Here is a 19,956-nt window from a genome sequence, read left to right as displayed (position 1 = left end):
GGGGAACAGAAGGATGCATGAAGGGAGACAGAAGGAGGCACAAAAGGGTGATAGAAGAAGGCAGAGGGGGAAGTAAGGAGGCACAGGGAGACAGAAGGAGGCAGAGGGGGACAGACAGACCCACAGGGAGACAGAAGAAGGCACAAAGGGGCACAGAAGGAGGCACAGGGGGACAGAGGAAGGCGCAGGGACAGAGGTGACACATGGAGACTGAAGAGGCACATGGAGACAGAATGAGGCACAATGGGAGACAGAGGGAGGCACATGAGGACAGAAGGAGGCACAGGGGGACAGAAGGAGGCAGAGGTGGCACAGGGGGACTGAAGGAGGCACATGGAGACAGAAGGAGGCACAAAAGGAGACAGAAGGACAAACAGGGGGTCAGACATGACACAAGGGACTGAAGGAGACAGAAGGAGGCACAAAAGGGACAGAAGGAGTCACAAAGGGGAGAAAAATGATGCACAAGGCACAGAGGGACACAGTGGCAGCCTGCAACGCTAAACAGATGCAGCAGAGGCAAGTAATAGAACACCAGTTGGGGCGGGGCTTAGCCAGGGGGAGTGGTTTAGTCCAGGGGGCGTGTCTTAAGCCAGCAACATGGCGCCCCCAGGACCAATGGCACTCCAGGCAATGGCCTGTACTGCCTATGCCTAGAGGCTCCCCTGGATAGAAGAAAACTCTATGCAGTTCCATTCAGTGCTATGACTCAACAAAAGGACTTTTCCACAGATTCAAAATCCAGTATTAACCACCTTTGGTCAAAGGGCTGGAATTTGTCCCAGCAACCCCGGTGCTCAGTGTCACAGGGACACCACCCCCTGGAATCCACTTGACCAATACAGAATAAAGAGATGGCACACCACGGGTTAGCAATCTCGCTGTATTGAAGTTTATCAGACAGTGCACAACTGGTTTCGTGCAGCCCCCTTCCTCAGGTGCCACAGATTGCCTCTATGGATCTGATGTCGTCCATTGTCCCGTACCACACTCAGCTTAGTGGTGGGAGTAAAATGACAGGAGGGACACCTCAGTAAATTTGTCCAATACGAAGTTTATTGTAAATAAAAATAAATCTCACAATAGAGGATGTTGTGTGCATTACTTGCATCCAGGGGTCCTATTCCAGCTAGGACCTCCAAGTCAAATTGCACTTCCCTCCCCCAAGTGGTACTGAATCAGTTATGCAATGTCGTTATAAGTGGTTGCCCGATCTCACCCGACCGGTTTCGATTGATACAGGATAAAGCGCGACAGCAGGACAAGGGGCGACATCAGACCCACAGAGGAAATCTGTGGAAAATTCCTTTTTTGGAATCGTAGACAAGACAAAAAACATTTTATATTGTGTTTTTCTCCTGATGGACTCAAAACGCTGGAGCTGCAGCCTCTAGGGGGCGCTCAGTAGGCAGCAGCAGTGTTAGGGAGTCTCAAGATCTCCTTACTGAATAGCGGCTGGCTTACTAATCAGGAAGAGATGAGATTTGAACCCTGATCTCCTGTGTTAGAGGGCAGAGCCCTTAAAGAGACACTGAAGCGAAAAAAAATGATGATATTATGATTTGTATGTGTAGTACAGCTAAGAAAAAAAACATTAAGATCAGATACATCAGTCTAATTGTTTCCAGTGCAGGAAGAGTTGAGAAACTCCAGTTGTTATCTCTATGCAAAAAAGCTATTAAGCTCTCCGACCAACTTGGTCATGGAGAGGGCTGTTATCTGACTTTTATTATCTGAACTGTAATTGAACTGTTTACTTTTCCTCTAGCAGAGAAGAGTTTATTACTTCACAGACTGCTCTGAAAGTCTCATTTTGAATGCTGAGTGTTGTGTAATCTGGACATATTATAGAGTGATGCAATGTTAGAAAAAACACTATATACCTGAAAATAAAAATATGAGAATATTTTCTTTGCTTCTAATCTTCTAGTAATTATTCATAGTACACAACCAATTCATTATATCATATATTTTTTTTCGCTTCAGTGTCTCTTTAAAGGGAACCAGAGAGGAACGAGGGGTGAAAAAAGGCAAAGATTTTATACATACCTGGGGCTTCTTCCAGCCCCATAAGCCTGAATCGCTCCCACGCCGCCGTCCTCAGCTTCCTGGATCCGCCGGTACCGGGCCCGTCACTTCCGGCGGACGCGGTCAATTGTCCGCAACACAGGGGCTCCCTCCATACATGTACGCATGCGGCTGCGCAGTAAGCAGCCACATGCGTATCTGTATGGGGAGAGCACCCTGTGATGCGGAGAATTGGCCGTGTCCGCCGGCCGACTTGCCAACTCGCGGCAATGACGGGACCCGGTGGCAGGGGATCCAGGCAGCGGAGGACGGCGGCGTGGGAGCGATCCGTGCGTATGGGGCTGGAGGAAGCCCCAGGTATGTATAGTTCATCCTCTCTGGTTCCCTTTAACCAGTACTCTTGTAGCACTGAATGAAGATAGGTACGGGACTTGGCCTTCTACTGGCAGCTGCATGTACATTAGAGATGGCCCGAACGGTTCGCATGCAAACTTATTCGCGCAAACTTCGGTGGTTCACGTTCACGATCGAACGCGAACTTTATTGCGGTTCGCCCCGCCCCTTATAATACATCATCTACATCACAGTCAGCAGACACAGGGTAGCCAATAAGGCTACACTCCCTCCTGGAGCCCCCCCCCCCCCTTATAAAAGGCAGGCAGTGTCAGCCATTTCATTCACTCGTGTGGCTGCAGTAATTAGAGAAGGGAGAGAAGAACCTGCTGACATAGGGAAAGCTTAGTTAGGCTCTTGTGTTAGGCTTGTTAGCTTGCGCCTTGCTTTTACTTATTGCTAAAAAGCACTCCTCATCCTCAACAGCTCTTTTGAGAGCTAATGTTGTTCTTGTGATCTATTTTTTTTTGTGTATGTCCCACTGACACTTGTGTTGCATACACAGCCTTGGTAATTCCTACTGTGCCACTGCCAGCCCGGCACATTCAGTGACTACCTGTGTGTATGACAGGTGCATATTTGTGTGACAGGTGCAACAATCACTGCATACCCACCTGTTGTTGTTGTTGTTCAGTGCACCTACCTACATGACCGCACCTGTTCCGGGTACCTGTGTGTGTGACAGGCAGCCAGGGCTGTGAAGTTGGGACAAAAATCTTCCGACTCCGACTCCTCAGTTTATGAAACCATGACTCTGACTCCAACTCCGACTCCGGGTACTCAAAATGGCTCCGACTCCTCAACTCCAACTCCTTAGCCTAATACTTAACAGGGCTGTGGATTTTGTACAAAAATCATCCGACTCCGTCTCCCGACTCCTCCGTTTATGAAATCAATGACTCCGACTCCAACTCCGGGACTCCAAAATTGCCCCGACTCCTCGACTCCGACTCCACAGCCCTGCAGGCAGCTGCACATTTGTAATAACTATCACTGCATACCCACCTGTTGTTGTTGTTCAGTGCACCTACCTACCTACCTACATGATCGCACCTGTTCATAGTACCTGTGTGTGTGACAGGCAGCGGCACATTTCTAATAACAATCACTGCATACCCACCTGTTGTTGTTGTTCAGTGCACCTACCTACCTACGTGAGCGCACGCAGTTTCACTGCACCTGTTCAGGGTACCTGTGTGTGTGACAGGCAGCTGCACATTTCTAATACCAATCACTGTATACCCACCTGTTGTTGTTCAGTGCACCTACCTACCCCCCCCCCCCCCCAGATATGGACAAAACAGGTAGAGACAGAGACAGGGGCAGACCCAGAGGCAGGTCACCCGGCAGGTCTGTTCGAGGTCGTGCTGACGTGATTTCGTCCGGCCCTGGACCAAAGTACAGTGCTCCAAAGAAGGCACGTCCCATCAACTCCCAGGATTGTCAGGACGTGGTTGACTATTCAACACAGAACACCTCATCTTCCGCAGCCACCAGCGCTACTACAAGCACCACATCCGCTGCATTTGACACTTCGCAGGAGTTATTTGGTGGGGAATTAACTGATTCACAGGAATTATTGTTACAACAAGATGAAGGCGCTAAGCAAGTTACACCACCTCATATGTCTGAGTCACTATGGACATAGCGTGTGAGGAGGATGATGATGAAGTACCTGCTGTTGGTGCAGTTTATGAGGTGTCTGAGGCAAGCAAAGCTGGGGAGGATGATTATGATGATACGGATGCCACGTGGGATCCTAAGAGACAAGATGACCAAGGGGACACTTCAGAGGGGGAGCCAGAGAGGAGTAGGAGGAGACAAGTTGCTGAAAGAAGCAGGGGGAGCTCGTCGTCAGAAACAGCTGGTGGCAGTGTCCGGCGCCATGTATCACCACCTATGGCCAGCCAGCCAACATGCCCTTCAACGTCAGCTGCTGATGCCACCTGCTGATGCCACCTGCCCGCGTCACTTCCCTCCAATCAGCGGGAGGGAAGGGACACGGGCGGGTAGCGCCGATACGGAGGAGGCGGGGGAGCGGCGCTGACAGACAGTGCATAGGTAAACATTGTGCTGGCGACACGCTGTGTGTCTCCAGCACTGCGGGGGGTATAGCGGCGCGCAGGGGGGTCCTGGAGGCACACCATTGGGCAACAGAGGCTGGTGTTAGTGTGCACAACCAGCCTCTGTGCCCCACTAACATAATTAAATCCCACCTCGGGTTCTCTTTAAGAAGACACATGGAGAACAAACTGCAATGGGAAGAGCACCAGAGGAAAAGCAGCACACAAAAGCAAAGCCACCCTCCTTCTCCTCTTCCTCCTTCAGGTGCATCATCTTCAGCCGCTTTCTACCTTGCACCTTCACAATCACAGCCACCCTCCTCCACTTCGCCTCTCACCTTGAGAGGTTCCTGCTCCTCTGCACACAGCTAGCCAGGTGTCATCGAGGGAAATCTTTGAGCGGAAGAAGCCAATGTCTGCCAGTCACCCCCTTGCCCGGGGTCTGCCAGCTGGCTTGACGAAACTGTTAGCTTGCCAGCTGTTACCATACCAGCTGGTGGACTCTGAGTGGAAGTGCAGTGGAAGATACCAGGCCGCAATTATTTCTCAAAAAAGGCAATACCCAAACTATACTGTGAAGTTGAAAGGCAAGTGGTGTCATTTCTGGCACACAGCGTTGGGTCAATGGTCCATCTGACCACGGATGCCTGGTCTGCCAAGCACAGTCAGGGCAGGTACATTCCTTACACAGCCCATTGGGTCAACTTGACTGCCTTCTCCGCCACCATCAACAGGGTCCAGCAGGACTCCAGGCGGATTTCTGAATTTTTAAGGCCGCTGCTAACAGCGGCCGCTATAATAATTTTTCTGGTGCGTGTACATGTCTGCCTAATTTTTCTGGCTGCACTGCAGCAGCAACAACAACAAAACAAAAGGCATGTACATACATGTGTCAATTCTCCTTCGTGATTGTTACCTTGCTGCGGGGGGCTTGCGTATCACAATGAAGCAATGACCACCGGCTATATGAGTGTCTCGGGGGGTGGGGGGGGGGAGGAGGGGTCGTCGCTTCATTGTGGACAGACCAAATTTGATCAGCTGGACAGTCACTGTTGTTCTGTCATTGAGCTACCTTAGCCCTGCGACCATATGGGCTTGAAAACCGCCATGGCCTGCACTCTCGCCATGGTGCGCACCAGTCCAGCATAGCCGTCACTACACAAACAGCTGTGTGCGGTGTGTTACACAGTGAGTTTGGTGTGTCAGTGTGAAGCAGTACACTAATTACACTCCCCGATTGATGTATACGCATGCAAGATGTTTTAAAGCACTTTAGGCCTCCAATTTAGCATTCAATGTGATTTCTGCCCTTAAAACGCTGCTTTGCGTCACATCCAGATTTTTCCCCGGGACTTTTGGCGTGCATCCCACTGCACCATGCCCCCCTCCAGGTGTTAGACCCCTCGAAACATCTTTTCCATCACTTTTCTGGTCAGCATAAATGTTTCTAGTTTTCAAAGTTCGCATCCCCATTGAAGTCTATTGCGGTTTGCGCGAACCGAACTTTTGTGGAAGTTCGCGTTCGAGGTTCGCGAACCAAAAATCGGAGGTTCGAGCCATCTCTAATGTACATCGCCCTAGCCTAGCGAGTGGTGTTGGGATCTGGCGATAAGGGGGTCTGTGATGGGCCCCTGAAATGCAAGCGAAGTGTGGGAGAGTTGGGAGATACCTCTTAGGGCTCCTCCAATGATCTTCCTAGGTGTCCTCATCTCCATGACTACAGCTGTGGGCTACATGAAGTGAGAGGATACTGTAAACATCGAGGTGAGAACACAAGGAAAAGATAGATAGTGGGTGGAGCCTGGAGAGGTATGTACCTCCTCTCCTGCGAGGGAAAGGAGGGGACGACGACGACTTCTACTTGTGTCTACCCTTACTGGGGGGCTACTTCAGGCTACCTACACTGTGAGCGACATCTAGCTACTTACAGTAGGGCTCCTCTTTCTATCTATATTGGGGGGCTACTTCAAGCTATCTATACTGGGAGGCACATCTTTCTATATATACTGGAGGCTACCTAACATTGGGAGCCTGCTCTGGCTGCACAAACTGGGGGGAGAAGCTCTGTAATACTGGGGGGGGGGGGCAAAGTATATGTCGCTATCTAATACTAGGGGGATACCACTAGCTACCTATAAATCTTTACCAGTTACCTTTAAACAATGCCAGTTGCCTGGCAACCCTGCTGATCTACTTGGCTGAAGTAGTTTCTAAATAACACCAGAAACAAGCATGCAGCTAATCTTGTCAGATCTGACCATAATGTCAGAAACACCTGATACGCTGCATGCTTGTTCAGGGTCTATGGCTGAAAGTATTAGAGGCAGAGGATCAGCAGGACAGCTTCAGTAAGTGGGTTTGGGTTGCAGTTTGGGCATTCGTCTCTAAAGTGTCCACCATCACAGCTCTATAGCATCTTACTTAAGGTGGCCATACACTTATAGATTTGCAGCAGATTCGACCGTCAGATGGATTCCTGTCAGATGCCTGTCAGGTCGAATCTGAATCTGATGTGTGCCACACACTAGGAACAGATTTTTAATAGATTACAGAATGAAATCTATTGGAAATCTATCTAAATGCATTATTGGACCATTAGATCCAATGCAACTCTATGGGCCATCTATCTGCTGCCAGCAGCAGATCAACCTAGATCTTCCATCCTGTCTGATAGATCAAATTGATCGAAATCGGTCTCACATCGATCAATAGATTTGATAGAATCAATTACCAATCGATCGATTCCATAGAATCAATCGATGGCTGAAATCAACCAGTGTATGGGCCCCTTTAGTCGCATCTGTGCTGCCATGGGCGTTCATTCTAAATAGGTGTTCATAATAATGTGACCGCAACTGTGTATTTACATTATTTATCAGTGAAAAATTTGAGATTGGCCTATTTTATTTATTTAAGTATTTATATAGCGCCGACAGATTACACAGAGTATATTGTCTTGTCACTAACTGTCCCGCAGAGGAGCTCACACTCTAGTACATAGTCATATGTCTAGTGTAGTGCATGCATCATAGTCTAGGGCTAATTTAGGGGGAAGCCAATTAACTTATCTGTATGTTTTTGGGATGCGGGAGGAAACCGGGGTGCCCAGAGGAAACCCATACAGACACAGGGAGAACATACAAACTCTTTGCACATGTTGACCGGGCTGGGATTCGAACCAGGGAACCAGTGCTGCTAGGCAAGAGCGCTAACCAGTACGCCACCGTGCTGCCAACATATATATGTTACAAATACACTTCTTGTTTTGCTATGGGCAACTACACCGCTTTTATACTTCCATTTCCTTGCCCTTGTCTCTTCCATGGGGTCTTCATTTCCTGCTGGGACTTGCAGTAGGCAGGCCAGCAGTCGGCGGTGTACAGGCAATGTGCGGCTGCAGTGTATCACAGAAGTGCCTCTTCCTGCTGGGACTTGTAGTAGTCCAGCAGTCAGCAGTGTAGAGGCAGTGCACGGCTGCAGTGTATCACAGAAGTGCCTCTTCCTGCTGGGACTTGTAGTAGGCCAGTGGTCGGCGGTGTACAGGTGCAGTGTATAACAGAAGTGCCTCTTCCTGCTGCAACTTGTATTATGCCAGCGGTCGGCGGTGTACAGACAGTGCGCGGCTGCAGTGTATCACAGAAGTGCCTCTTCCTGCTGGGACTTGTAGTAGTCCAGCGGTCGGCAGTATACAGGTAGTGTGCAACTGCTGGGATTTGTAGTATGCCAGCGGTCAGCGGTGTACAGGCAGTGTGTGGCTGCTGGTACATGTATTATGCCAACGGTCGGCGGTGTACAGGCAGTGTGTGGCTGCAGTGTATCACAGAAGTGCCTCTTCCTGCTGGGACTTGTAGTAGTCCAGCGGTCAGCGGTGTACAGGCAGTGCGTGGTGTCAGTGTATCACAGGAGAGTGCCTCTTCCTGCTGGGACTTGTAGTAGTCCAGCGGTCAGCGGTGTACAGGCAGTGCGTGGTGGCATTGTATCACAGGAGAGTGCCTCTTCCTGCTGGGACTTGTAGTAGTCCAGCGGTCGACAGGTAGTGTGCGGCTGCTGGGACTTGTAGAAGTTCAGCGGTTTGCGGTGTACAGGCAGTGCATGGCTGCAGTGTATTACAGGAGAGTGCCTCTTCCTGCTGGGACTTGTAGAAGTTCAGCGGTTGGCGGTGTACAGGCAGTGCATGGCTGCAGTGTATTACAGGAGAGTGCCTCTTCCTGCTGGGACTTGTAGAAGTTCAGCGGTTGGCGGTGTACAGGCAGTGCATGGCTGCAGTGTATTACAGGAGAGTGCCTCTTCCTGCTGGGACTTGTAGAAGTTCAGCGGTTGGCGGTGTACAGGCAGTGCATGGCTGCAGTGTATTACAGGAGAGTGCCTCTTCCTGCTGGGACTTGTAGAAGTTCAGCGGTTGGCGGTGTACAGGCAGTGCATGGCTGCAGTGTATTACAGGAGAGTGCCTCTTCCTGCTGGGACTTGTAGAAGTTCAGTGGTCGACGGTGTACAGGCAGTGCATGGCTGCAGTGTATTACAGGAGAGTGCCTCTTCCTGCTGGGACTTGTAGAAGTTCAGTGGTCGACGGTGTACAGGCATTGTGCGGCTGCTGGAAATTGTAGTGCCCCAGTGGTCGGTGGTGTACAGGCATTGCGCGGCTGCTGGGACTTGTAGTGCGCCAGTGGTCGGTGGTGTACAGGCAGTGTGGGGCTGCTTGGACTTGTAGTAGTCCAGTGGTAAGCGGTGTACAGGTAATGTGCGGCTGCTGGGACTTGTAGTACGCCAGTGGTCGGCGGTGTATAGGAAGTGCATGGCGGCAGTGTATCACAGGAGTGCCTTGGCTCCGTACGCAGCTAGGCTTACCGCCGGCTTATTGGGGTGTCAGGTTTAGCTGGCTAGTGACTGTTTCTTTGCTAACACAACAGGGCTTAGACACCTAATACCAGGCGGAATTTCCACAGCCCTGCTCTGGTATTTTAATAAGGTTAAAACTTTTCAGACAAAATGAAACCCTATTCATCGGTGTGAGGTCACGGCGCTGTGTACACATGGATTATTCACCAGGATTAGACGAGAGGTCTAACAGAGCTGCCGCAGCTCCCCTCCTGACCTTCATGCTGAAACTGTGGGGATCACTCCGATGGGGTGCAGGGGATCATGGGAATGTAAATATTAAAGTGGACCTGAACTCTTGTACAGGACAGTGGGGAAACCTAGAGAAATCCACCCTGTATGTATTTAGAGAATTTAACCTGATTCCCCCCTCCTCTGGGGCTAATCACAGCTGTAATTTGATCTCTCAGCTGTGTCAGCTGCCTCGGCAGAGCAGCTCATTTGTAAACACAGGATGTTAACCCTATGTCTGCTTCCGTAAAAGATTGCAGATTTATTGCAGGATTTGTATCAGCTGTAATAAAGAAAAGTTTTTTTTTACTTTAAAGGTTATTATGCTGTTGCTTATTTGTTAGCAGATAGGAAGTTCTGAGTTCAGGTCTGCTTTAACCACCAGCAAGCAAGAAAATACTCAGAATCATTTTTATATTACTTTTTCAACTGCAAAGTGATGAAAGGTTATTTTAAAGAGACTCTGAAGTCTCCCAAAAAATCGGGTTTTTACTTTAAAACCCTCTGTAACATAATTGTCCAACCTAAATCGCAGCATCCCCGCAGCTGAAAATTTGATTAATCACCACAAACTCCCTGGGGCACATTGCGGGGAGCGCTTCCGCATAGAGGCAGAGCTTTGTGCTGTAGAGAGGCAGAGCTTTGTGCTGTAGAGAGGCAGAGCTTTGTGCTGTAGAGAGGCAGAGCTTTGTGCTGTAGAGAGGCAGAGCTTTGTGCTGTAGAGAGGCAGAGCTTTGTGCTGTAGAGAGGCAGAGCTTTGAGCTGTAGAGAAGAAGAGCTTTGTGCTGTAGAGAGGCAGAGCTTTGTGCTGTAGAGAGGCAGAGCTTTGTGCTGTAGAGAGGCAGAGCTTTGTGCTGTAGAGAGGCAGAGCTTTGTGCTGTAGAGAGGCAGAGCTTTGTGCTGTAGAGAGGCAGAGCTTTGTGCTGTAGAGAGGCAGAGCTTTGTGCTGTAGAGAGGCAGAGCTTTGTACTGTAGAGAGGCAGAGCTTTGAGCTGTAGAGAGGAAGAGCTTTGTGCTGTAGAGAGGCAGAGCTTTGTGCTGTAGAGAGGCAGAGCTTTGTGCTGTAGAGAGGCAGAGCTTTGTGCTGTAGAGAAGCAGAGCTTTGTGCTGTAGAGAGGAAGAGCTTTGTGCTGTAGAGAGGCAGAGCTTTGTGCTGTAGAGAGGCAGAGCTTTGGGCTGTAGAGAGGCAGAGCTTTGTGCTGTAGAGAGGCAGAGCTTTGTGCTGTAGAGAGGCAGAGCTTTGGGCTGTAGAGAGGAAGAGCTTTGTGCTGTAGAGAGGCAGAGCTTTGTGCTGTAGAGAGGCAGAGCTTTGGGCTGTAGAGAGGCAGAGCTTTGTGCTGTAGAGAGGCAGAGCTTTGTGCTGTAGAGAAGCAGAGCTTTGAGCTGTAGAGAGGAAGAGCTTTGTGCTGTAGAGAGGCAGAGCTTTGTGCTGTAGAGAGGCAGAGCTTTGTGCTGTAGAGAGGCAGAGCTTTGTGCTGTAGAGAAGCAGAGCTTTGTGCTGTAGAGAGGAAGAGCTTTGTGCTGTAGAGAGGCAGAGCTTTGTGCTGTAGAGAGGCAGAGCTTTGGGCTGTAGAGAGGCAGAGCTTTGTGCTGTAGAGAGGCAGAGCTTTGTGCTGTAGAGAGGCAGAGCTTTGGGCTGTAGAGAGGAAGAGCTTTGTGCTGTAGAGAGGCAGAGCTTTGTGCTGTAGAGAGGCAGAGCTTTGTGCTGTAGAGAAGCAGAGCTTTGTGCTGTAGAGAGTCAGAGCTTTGTGCTGTAGAGAGTCAGAGCTTTGTGCTGTAGAGAGGCAGAGCTTTGTGCTGTTGCTCTGCCTCTACACGCATCCATCTGCCCAGATCGCCGCCTCTCCCCGCCCATCTCAGTCTTCTTTTACTGAGAAGGGCGGGGAGAGGCGGCGATCAGCGCTGATTGACGTGCATGCAGGCAGAGCTACAGCCCAAAGCTCTGCCTTCCCGGGCAGCAAAATCCACGGCCAGGAAAGTCGTGGATTTTTGCCCAGGGAGTTAGGGGTGATTAATCGAGTTTTCAGTTGCGGGGATGCTGCGTTTTAGGTGGGGCAATTATGTTAACAAGGTTTTTAAAGTAAAAACCTGATTTTTTTTTTGAAGGCTTCAGAGTCTCTTTAAGGTGATGCTGAAAAATGATCTCCTGGAAAAAAAGGTGAATTGAATAAGGGCTGTAATATCAATTTGTAGTGCAGCTCAAATCCGGAACCGGGAGATACCCGGATAGTTGCTATCCGGATATCTCCCAGTAAACCTGTGCGGGGCGGGGGGGGGGGGGGGGGGGTGTCAATCTTACCTGTCTGACGTCTTCTTTGGTCGTCCCTCAGCGCCTCCCACAATGCGCTCCACGCGCATCATGTGATTACAAATACTTCCTCCTTCAACCCGGAAGGAGGAAGTGTTTGTAATCGCGTGACCACCGCTTGGACCGCATTGTGGGAGGCGCCGTGGGACGGACCAAAGAAGACGTCAGACAGGTAAGATTGACCCCCCCGCCCACCCCGCACAGGTTTACTGGGAGATATCCGGATAGCAACTATCTGGGTATCTCCCGGTTCAGGATTTGAGCAGCCCTGTCAATTTGTATGCTGAAAAGTAAGTGTTGAAACTGCTGATCATGTATGTTTTCAAAGGGTTGCTGTATGAATTTAAGGTTATACTTATTGTAATATTTATATAGCGCTGACATATTCTGCAGTGATGTACAGAGTATATTGTCTTGCCACTAACCGTCCCTCAGAGGGGGTCACAGTCTGATCCCTACCATAGGGAAGCCAATTAACGTACATTTATGTTTTGGGGATGTGGGAGGAAACTGGAGTGCCTGAAGGAAACCCATGCAGACACAGGGAGAACATACAAACTCCATGCAGATAGTGCCCTAGCTGGGATTTGAACCGGGGACCCAACGCTGCAGGATGAGAGCGCTAACCACTACACCACTTTGTTGCTGTTTACTGTATATTCCTGCGTATAAGCCTATTTTTTAAGCCTTGAAATCCTTCTGAGAAGTCAGGGGTCGTCTTATACGCCGGGTGTCATTGATGCCGGATGATGCACCCTATCCTGTTACCGCCTCTCAGATCTCGCTGCTGAGGACTGTAGTGATGCGGCGCAGGCCCACGTGTGCGAAATCTGAGAGGCAGAGAAGGAGGTAAATAGGATACAAGGGCGGGGCCAGAAGGGTGAAAGAGGCGTGTTTTATAGGCACAGCACAATCTATTCTTCCATACCGCTCTGATAAACAGGGAGGGAGGGAGAGCTGACCAATCCGCTTATGGAGAGGGAGAGTTGACCAATCCAACCAGTCAATCACCTGTATACGGTCATATACTGGGTACCACGTACAGTACCAGTATATGATGTTTGTTTTTTTTAATTTTTATTTGGTGTGCGTTGGAAGTGGGGTAGTCTTATGTGGCGAGTATATCCCAAACTCTATATTTTAACTGGAAAAGTTGGGGGGTCGTCTTATACACCCAGTCGTCTTGTACGCTGGAATATACGGTACTTAGGAACTAATAAATTAGAGGAGCCTTCCCGGTCCTCTTTCCTTGTCCATGATCCTCCGCTTCCTCGCGATTTATTCAACCAACTGGTGTGATAAGCGTTTAGGAGCCCTCGGAAACCTTCCCTGAGTGCTTTTGAAGACAAGCGAGTTGCGCATGCGCAGCACAGAGCCGCCCGTCTTATGAAGTGCTCGAGGGCTGCTACCGAAGCCTTCTAAGGACTCCAGAAGGAGTGGGATTTCAACAGGGGGTTAAGGGTGGACCGAGGGCACAGAGAAAGAGGACCAGGAAGGCTTTATGGCAGGGGTAGGGAACATTGGCTCTCCAGCTGTTAAGGAACTACAAGTCCCACAATGCATTGCAGGAGTCTGACAGCCACACTCATGATTAATAAAGGCAAATGCATGCTGGGATTTTTAGTTTTATCACAGCTGGAGAGCCAAGGTTCCCTACCCTTGCTTTATGGGATAGTCTTTCTTCTACATAGGAGTATCAAACATTTTTTTAGCTGGCTTTCCGAGTCGATGCAGCTTCAATAGAGTTATCTCATATGACATAAGTGCACTGCTTTTGGCCCCAGTTGGCAGAACTTGTTGTACTGTAAATTCTTATTCTTAGAATGCTGTCATCTCTCTCTCTCCTAGCAGGTAATATAGAAACCGAAAGTAAAAGTCCTCTGTCATTTTCTCACACTGCCCCCTAGTGACAAGTGGCCATAAATACACATTACAGCAGTACTAATTAGAAGCAAGAAAATGTAACAAAATAAATAAATAAAAAAATGTGCTAAAATAAATTGGCCTGGAGCACTTGCAAGCCCTTAAATAAATTGGCTGCTAAAGGGTTAATATGCGAGCACTCTGAGCCAAGACAAATGTTAACAGTGTTTTCTATTCCTGACATTACTGCAACTATTCAGAAATGTAGCTGCATCTCTTGATCAGTTTTGCATTCCTATCGGTTGCCTTTGCTTTTGTCGTGCAGGGATGAGGGAAGACTGTTACTTTGCCAGCATGAGGGACACCAGTTATTTTGCCTGTTTGGTTGGAGGTGGAGACCTGCTGCTGCTCTACCCGATACACAGAAACAAGGACTTGTCCGGATACTTGACAGAAGAAGACTTTCAGGGCATCACAGACTTCAATGACCTGCCCACCTCTCTCTTTGCCTGCAACGTCCACCAGTCTGTCTTTGAAGATGAGTCCAGCAAGGTAAGGTCCCGGCCTAAGAGGAGAAATGAATATTACTGGCGCTTGTCAACCACAAGATTCGCCAGATACGCTGTTGGGGATGGTCTACGAGATGAAAATAATTCCGTGTCAATGCAGGATTATGCAAACTTTGTATGCAACTTGAAAATTGACCAATCAAATCCTGCCGAGATGGAATTAGGTCCATTTTCAAGATGAAAAAAATTTGTACACAACATTTGCATAGTCTTGCATATATTTAGAATAATTTGCATTTCATTGACCTTTCCTTTTGTCAGTATAATGTACATGTTAACCATGTTGTGTGATTGTAATATCATGGAGGATTCTTACAGAAGACAAGGTGAAAAACTCATTGGTCAATTCTTGGCCAATCAGGAGTTGTCTTCTACTGTGTATTCTGGAGCTGGTGGAATCATACCCGGGGTGTGAGGAGATGCTTGATTAAAAATACAAGACCGCCCTGGCGTTATAAGCGTGCTAGCTCAGTTATGTATGTAAATAGAGGTGCAACAATAGTGGATGCAGAAGTGGCAACTGCACCCAGACCCCTGAACCAGAGGGCCCACCCAGCATGGCAGGTCATTTTCCCATGTGTCCCACCTTAGGGCCCTTCCTTAGCCACAGTATTACGATAGCTCTTCATTAATAGACAGCTGAAGTGAGAGGGATATGGAGGCTGCCATATTTATTTCATTTAAAGGACCACTATCATGAAAAAAAGAAGGCAGTTAAAAATCTGACAGAACCAACAGATTTTGGGCCAGTCCATCTCCTCACCGGGGGGGGGGGGGGTTCTAGGGGAGGGGAGTGGGGGTTGGGTTGGGGGGGGGGCGTAGGAGCATAGAAGGTAAATATTGCAGAAGCTGACATCCACGACGGCTGATTTTTGGGGGGCTGCCACCACTGGATCCCGGAGGGTGAAGAGGAGGGAGAAAGCCTCATTAGGATCCAGAGGCTTCCCCCTCCAAAGGTAAGTACCCCCCAGGGATTTTTTTTTACCATTTCCCTTTAAACCTAGGCAGTTGATGAGACTCCTCAGAACAGGGCAACGTCAGTGTAAAATGCATCGAGAGGAACGAGTTGGCAATTTGTGGATTAAGCTTCTTACCATCCGCCATTAATGAATGAATCTCTGTATTTGCTCCTTTCTGCAGAGATGGAGATGGCTTAGAAATGTCCTGTAAGGCACACAGTTTATTTACAGGGCACTAGTGAGAAGCAGTGGCTGGCATTGTCTAGTCATGCTGTGTAGTTACATGGAGGATGCCACATTGATCTGTAACCTCTCACCACCTTGTAGGAAGCCAAAGTTCTGCCTCTCTAAATCAAACCGAAACACAGATGATCCAAAAAGTGAGAAGACGGCATTCACTAAGCAGTGCTAAGCTATTAACCCAAATGGTCTTGGTGGACTCCCGTCCATGCAATACTACTACTTCTCAGCCCAACTTCAACATATGGCAACATGGTTCTCCATGGAGAAATTATACAACCCAGAAGCCCTGGAATACAGTCTGGACCCCTGGAAGTCAAGTGTAGCTATGGACCTATTATCCCAAAATATTCCTACAAGAAAATCCACAAACACTATTCTAGCTCAAGCTCAACTGGTATGGAAAAGGGCACACTTCCTGTACAACATTGGGGGGCTTGATCCACACACACCGCTATGGAACAATAAAACACTTGCAGAATTTATTACCATCCCAGATACTCCCTTCTGGCAACGCTCAGGTGTGATCTTTCTGGACCATATTCTGCATCACGGCAAACTAAAAACCTTTGATATGCTTGTAGCCCAATTTCCTAGCTTATCCTCTCAATATTTTCTTTACCTCCAGCTAGCTCATGCCTTCCGCAGACAATTTACTCTGACCCCTGTTGTGACAATGGCACACCCAATACTTACATTAATTAAAAATGGGCCCCAAAAACATCTAATAGGGGATATATACAAAGAATTGATTAACTCTAAGGCTCTAGACCGCACGCAAACATCCAAAAACAGTTGGGTAGCAGTAGGGCTAGATATTGATGAGGATGATTGGGAAGATGCCCTAAGCAATGTACGCAAAGTCTCAGTATGCATTAAAGAACGTGCCACTCAACTATACATCTTGCATCAAGCATATTTAACACCAACCAGAGTGGCCAAATATAAATCTGACTCCAATGCAAACTGTCCCAAATGCAACTCGACCAACCCTTCCTTCTATCACCTTATATGGGAAAGCCCGCCTATAGCGGCATTTTGGCTACAGGTTGTTAACTTTCTGCACGATAAAATGGGCTGCCCAGTTTCCCTCGACCCTAAAATATGCCTGTTAGGACTACAAATAGATGAAGACACTCAACCCTGCACTAAAATATTTAGCAGCGAGACTTTGTTTGCGGCAAGGCAGGAGATCGCCCTAAAATGGATATCCATAGAATCACCATCACTATCGGGTTGGAGGAGACGCATAGAAAATACCCTAGCATTTAAAAAACTAGTGTACACGCATAGGAAGCGTGCACAGCAATACTCCTTAATTTGGGACAGGTGGAAAGATAAAGTTTGACACGTCCAAAGTCTGTGTAATTTCATATGGCCAACTTGCCTCAGGGCAACATGTGTACTGTGGTGGTCACTCTATCCATCCTAAACTGTGTTTTACACTATCCTACATGATGTACCACTGTAGTACTGCACTATTAATCATTTATAAATATATGACTGTTCCCTTTAGCTATATATGTACATTATATATCCTACTTGCACCTTGTTTTCGTGCTGTGCGGAGAGCCCCCTTTCTCTGTATAATGTTGTTATATGCCTGTTCACTGTGACCTTTGGAAATATGCCAATAAACTTTGTTTTTGGTTAAAAAAAAAGCAGTGCTAAGCTGGTCAGGTCCTTGTGGCATTGGGTTTAGGGATTAGCAGCGGGTAGGGTATCCAGCCTTCTTCTTTCCTTTGGTTATAAAGGGCTCAATTCACTAACCAGTACTGCATGTATTGTTACTGTGGTCTGTGTGCCTGTTGGAGAAATGTCCCCCTGACGTCCTGCTGTCACCTAAAGATTAAAGTGATCCAGAGCTGAGAGGGTTATGAAGGCTGCCATATTTATTTCCTTTTAAGCAATACCAGTTGCCTGGCAGCCCTGCTGATCCTCTTCCTCTAATACTATCAGCCAAAGCCCCTGAACAAGCATGCAGCAGATCAGGTGTTTCTGACATTATTGTCAGATCTGTCAAGATTAGCTGCAGGCTTGTTTCTAGTGTAATTCAGACACTACTGCAGCAAAATAGATCAGCAGGGCGGCGAGGCAACTGGTATTGTTTAAAAGGAAATAAATATGGCAGTCTTCACATCATTCTTACCTCAGGTTCACTTTAAGGGAGCAAATTCTACTTAAAGTGAATCGGAGACGAAGCACCCTCATGTATTTTACCATATATATCAGTGGGAACATTAGAGAAAACACCTACCCTGCTCTCTGTTTCATTCTTCACTGCTCAGCCTGCTTCTAATCAGCCCTGATGAAATCCCCGACTGAGCATTCAGTCTGGCTTTGCTAAGGAATCATTATAGCTGAGTTATTATAGCAGAGCCAGCAGGAGGCAGGCTTGGGCTTGAAAAGACATCAGAGAAGACAGAATCAGCTATGATGATTCCTGAGCAAACCCAGACTGAATGCTCAGTCGGGGATTTTATCAGGGTTGATAACAAGCAGGCTGAACAGTGAATAATGAAACAGAGAGCAGGGTAGACGTTTTCTCTAATGTTCCAACTGATATATATGGTAAAATACATGAGGGTGCTTCATCTCTGGTTCACTTTAAACTTCTTCCTAGAAATCCTCTAATGTATGTTCCCTATTCTGATTCACTTTAAAGTGAACCTGAACTCTTGCACTGGACAGAAGGAAAACACAGAGAAACACTCCCTGTATGTATTTAGAGAGTTTAGCCTGTCTAATTCTTCCTCATCTGTGACTAGTCACAAGTTGTAATTTCATCTCTCCCCTGTGTCAGCTGACTGCCATGGCCGATAAGCTCATTTGAAAGCACAGTATGTTAACAATGTGTCCGCTTTTATGAAAGCAGGAAGCAAAAACTGCATATTTATTGTAGGATTTGAATCAGCTGCTGTTGCGTATCTCTTACAGCAGTAAGAAAGTTCTGAGTTCAGGGCCGCTTTAAAAAGTTTAAAGTAAACCTGTAAGGATAAAAACCTCCACTAGGGGTGCTCATGAGGGGTAAGCCTCTGGTCCTCAAGCCGCCTGCCATCCATACTAAACTAACGCCCTTAATTAAACATAAGAGCCCCCCACAACCCTGCATGACAGCGGTGGCGTTTGCGTCGTACAAAGTGGTTGTTTGCGTGCGCAAGGCTTTCGGCAGAGGTGTTGTTTGCGCTGTAGGTGGGGATTGTGTTTTGCGCAGGCATTGGACGTTGTTGGCTTTTACATTGTAGGCGGTGGTTGTGGTGTGCGCAGGATTTTGGGGGAGTGGTGTACGCGATGTAGGCGGTGGCTGTGGTGTGCGCAGGATTTTGGGGGAGTGGTGTACGCGATGTAGGCGGTGGCTGTGGTGTGCGCAGGATTTTGGGGGAGTGGTGTACGCGATGTAGGCGGTGGCTGTGGTGTGCGCAGGATTTTGGGGGAGTGGTGTACGCGCTGTAGGCGGTGGCTGTGGTGTGCGCAGGATTTTGGGGGAGTGGTGTACGCGCTGTAGGCGGTGGTTGTGGTGTGCGCAGGATTTTGGGGGAGTGGTGTACGCGCTGTAGGCGGTGGTTGTGGTGTGCGCAGGATTTTGGGGGAGTGGTGTACGCACTGTAGGCGGTGGTTGTGGTGTGCGCAGGATTTTGGGGGAGTGCTGTACGCGCTGTAGGCGGTGGTTGTGGTGTGCGCAGGATTTTGGGGGAGTGGTGTACGCGCTGTAGGCAGTGGTTGTGGTGTGCGCAGGATTTTGAGAGAGTGGTGTACGCGATGTAGGCGGTGGCTGTGGTGTGCGCAGGATTTTGGGGGAGTGGTGTACGCGCTGTAGGCGGTGGTTGTGGTGTGCGCAGGATTTTGAGAGAGTGGTGTACGCGATGTAGGCGGTGGTTGTGGTGTGCGCAGGATTTTGGGGGAGTGGTGTACGCGCTGTAGGCGGTGGTTGTGGTGTGCGCAGGATTTTGGAGGAGTGGTGTACGCGCTGTAGGCGGTGGCTGTGGTGTGCGCAGGATTTTGGGGGAGTGGTGTACGCGCTGTAGGCGGTGGCTGTGGTGTGCGCAGGATTTTGGGGGAGTGGTGTACGCGCCGTAGGCGGTGGCTGTGGTATGCGCAGGATTTTGGGGGAGTGGTGTACGCGCTGTAGGCGGTGGTTGTGGTGTGCGCAGGATTTTGAGAGAGCGATGTACGCGATGTAGGCGGTGGCTGTGGTGTGCGCCGGATTTTGGGGGAGTGGTGTACGCGCTGTAGGCGGTGGTTGTGGTGTGCGCAGGATTTTGGGGGAGTGGTGTACGCGCTGTAGGCGGAGGCTGTGGTGTGCGCATGCAAGCTTTTGATGTTGATGTTTGCATTGTGTTGTGCACGCATATGCTTTCGGGGGCAGTGGCATATGCGTTTTAGGCAAGGATAGCGAGGTGAGCGCGCGCACAGACTTTCGGTGGCAG

General features: G+C 48.8%; 1 protein-coding gene across 4 annotated transcripts in view; it reads left to right on the top strand.

The window, feature by feature from the left end:
- The window catches only part of RCAN2 (regulator of calcineurin 2), a 145,732-nt gene that overhangs the window by 18,439 nt on the left and 107,337 nt on the right, over positions 1 to 19,956 (top strand). For 2 of the 4 annotated variants that reach the window (XM_068280176.1, XM_068280177.1), the window contains exon 2: positions 14,087 to 14,313. In XM_068280176.1, coding sequence (XP_068136277.1) covers positions 14,089 to 14,313 — 225 coding nt within the window. In that variant the 5' untranslated portion in view covers positions 14,087 to 14,088. Of the gene's footprint in view, positions 1 to 6,319; positions 6,414 to 14,086; positions 14,314 to 19,956 lie in introns of those variants that run through there. The other 2 variants (XM_068280178.1, XM_068280179.1) reach the window with 2 other exon arrangements.

Source organism: Hyperolius riggenbachi, chromosome 4 (genome assembly GCF_040937935.1).
Source record: "Hyperolius riggenbachi isolate aHypRig1 chromosome 4, aHypRig1.pri, whole genome shotgun sequence".
Classification (NCBI taxonomy): Eukaryota; Metazoa; Chordata; class Amphibia; order Anura; family Hyperoliidae; genus Hyperolius; species Hyperolius riggenbachi.
This window is presented reverse-complemented; position numbering and strand designations above follow the sequence as displayed.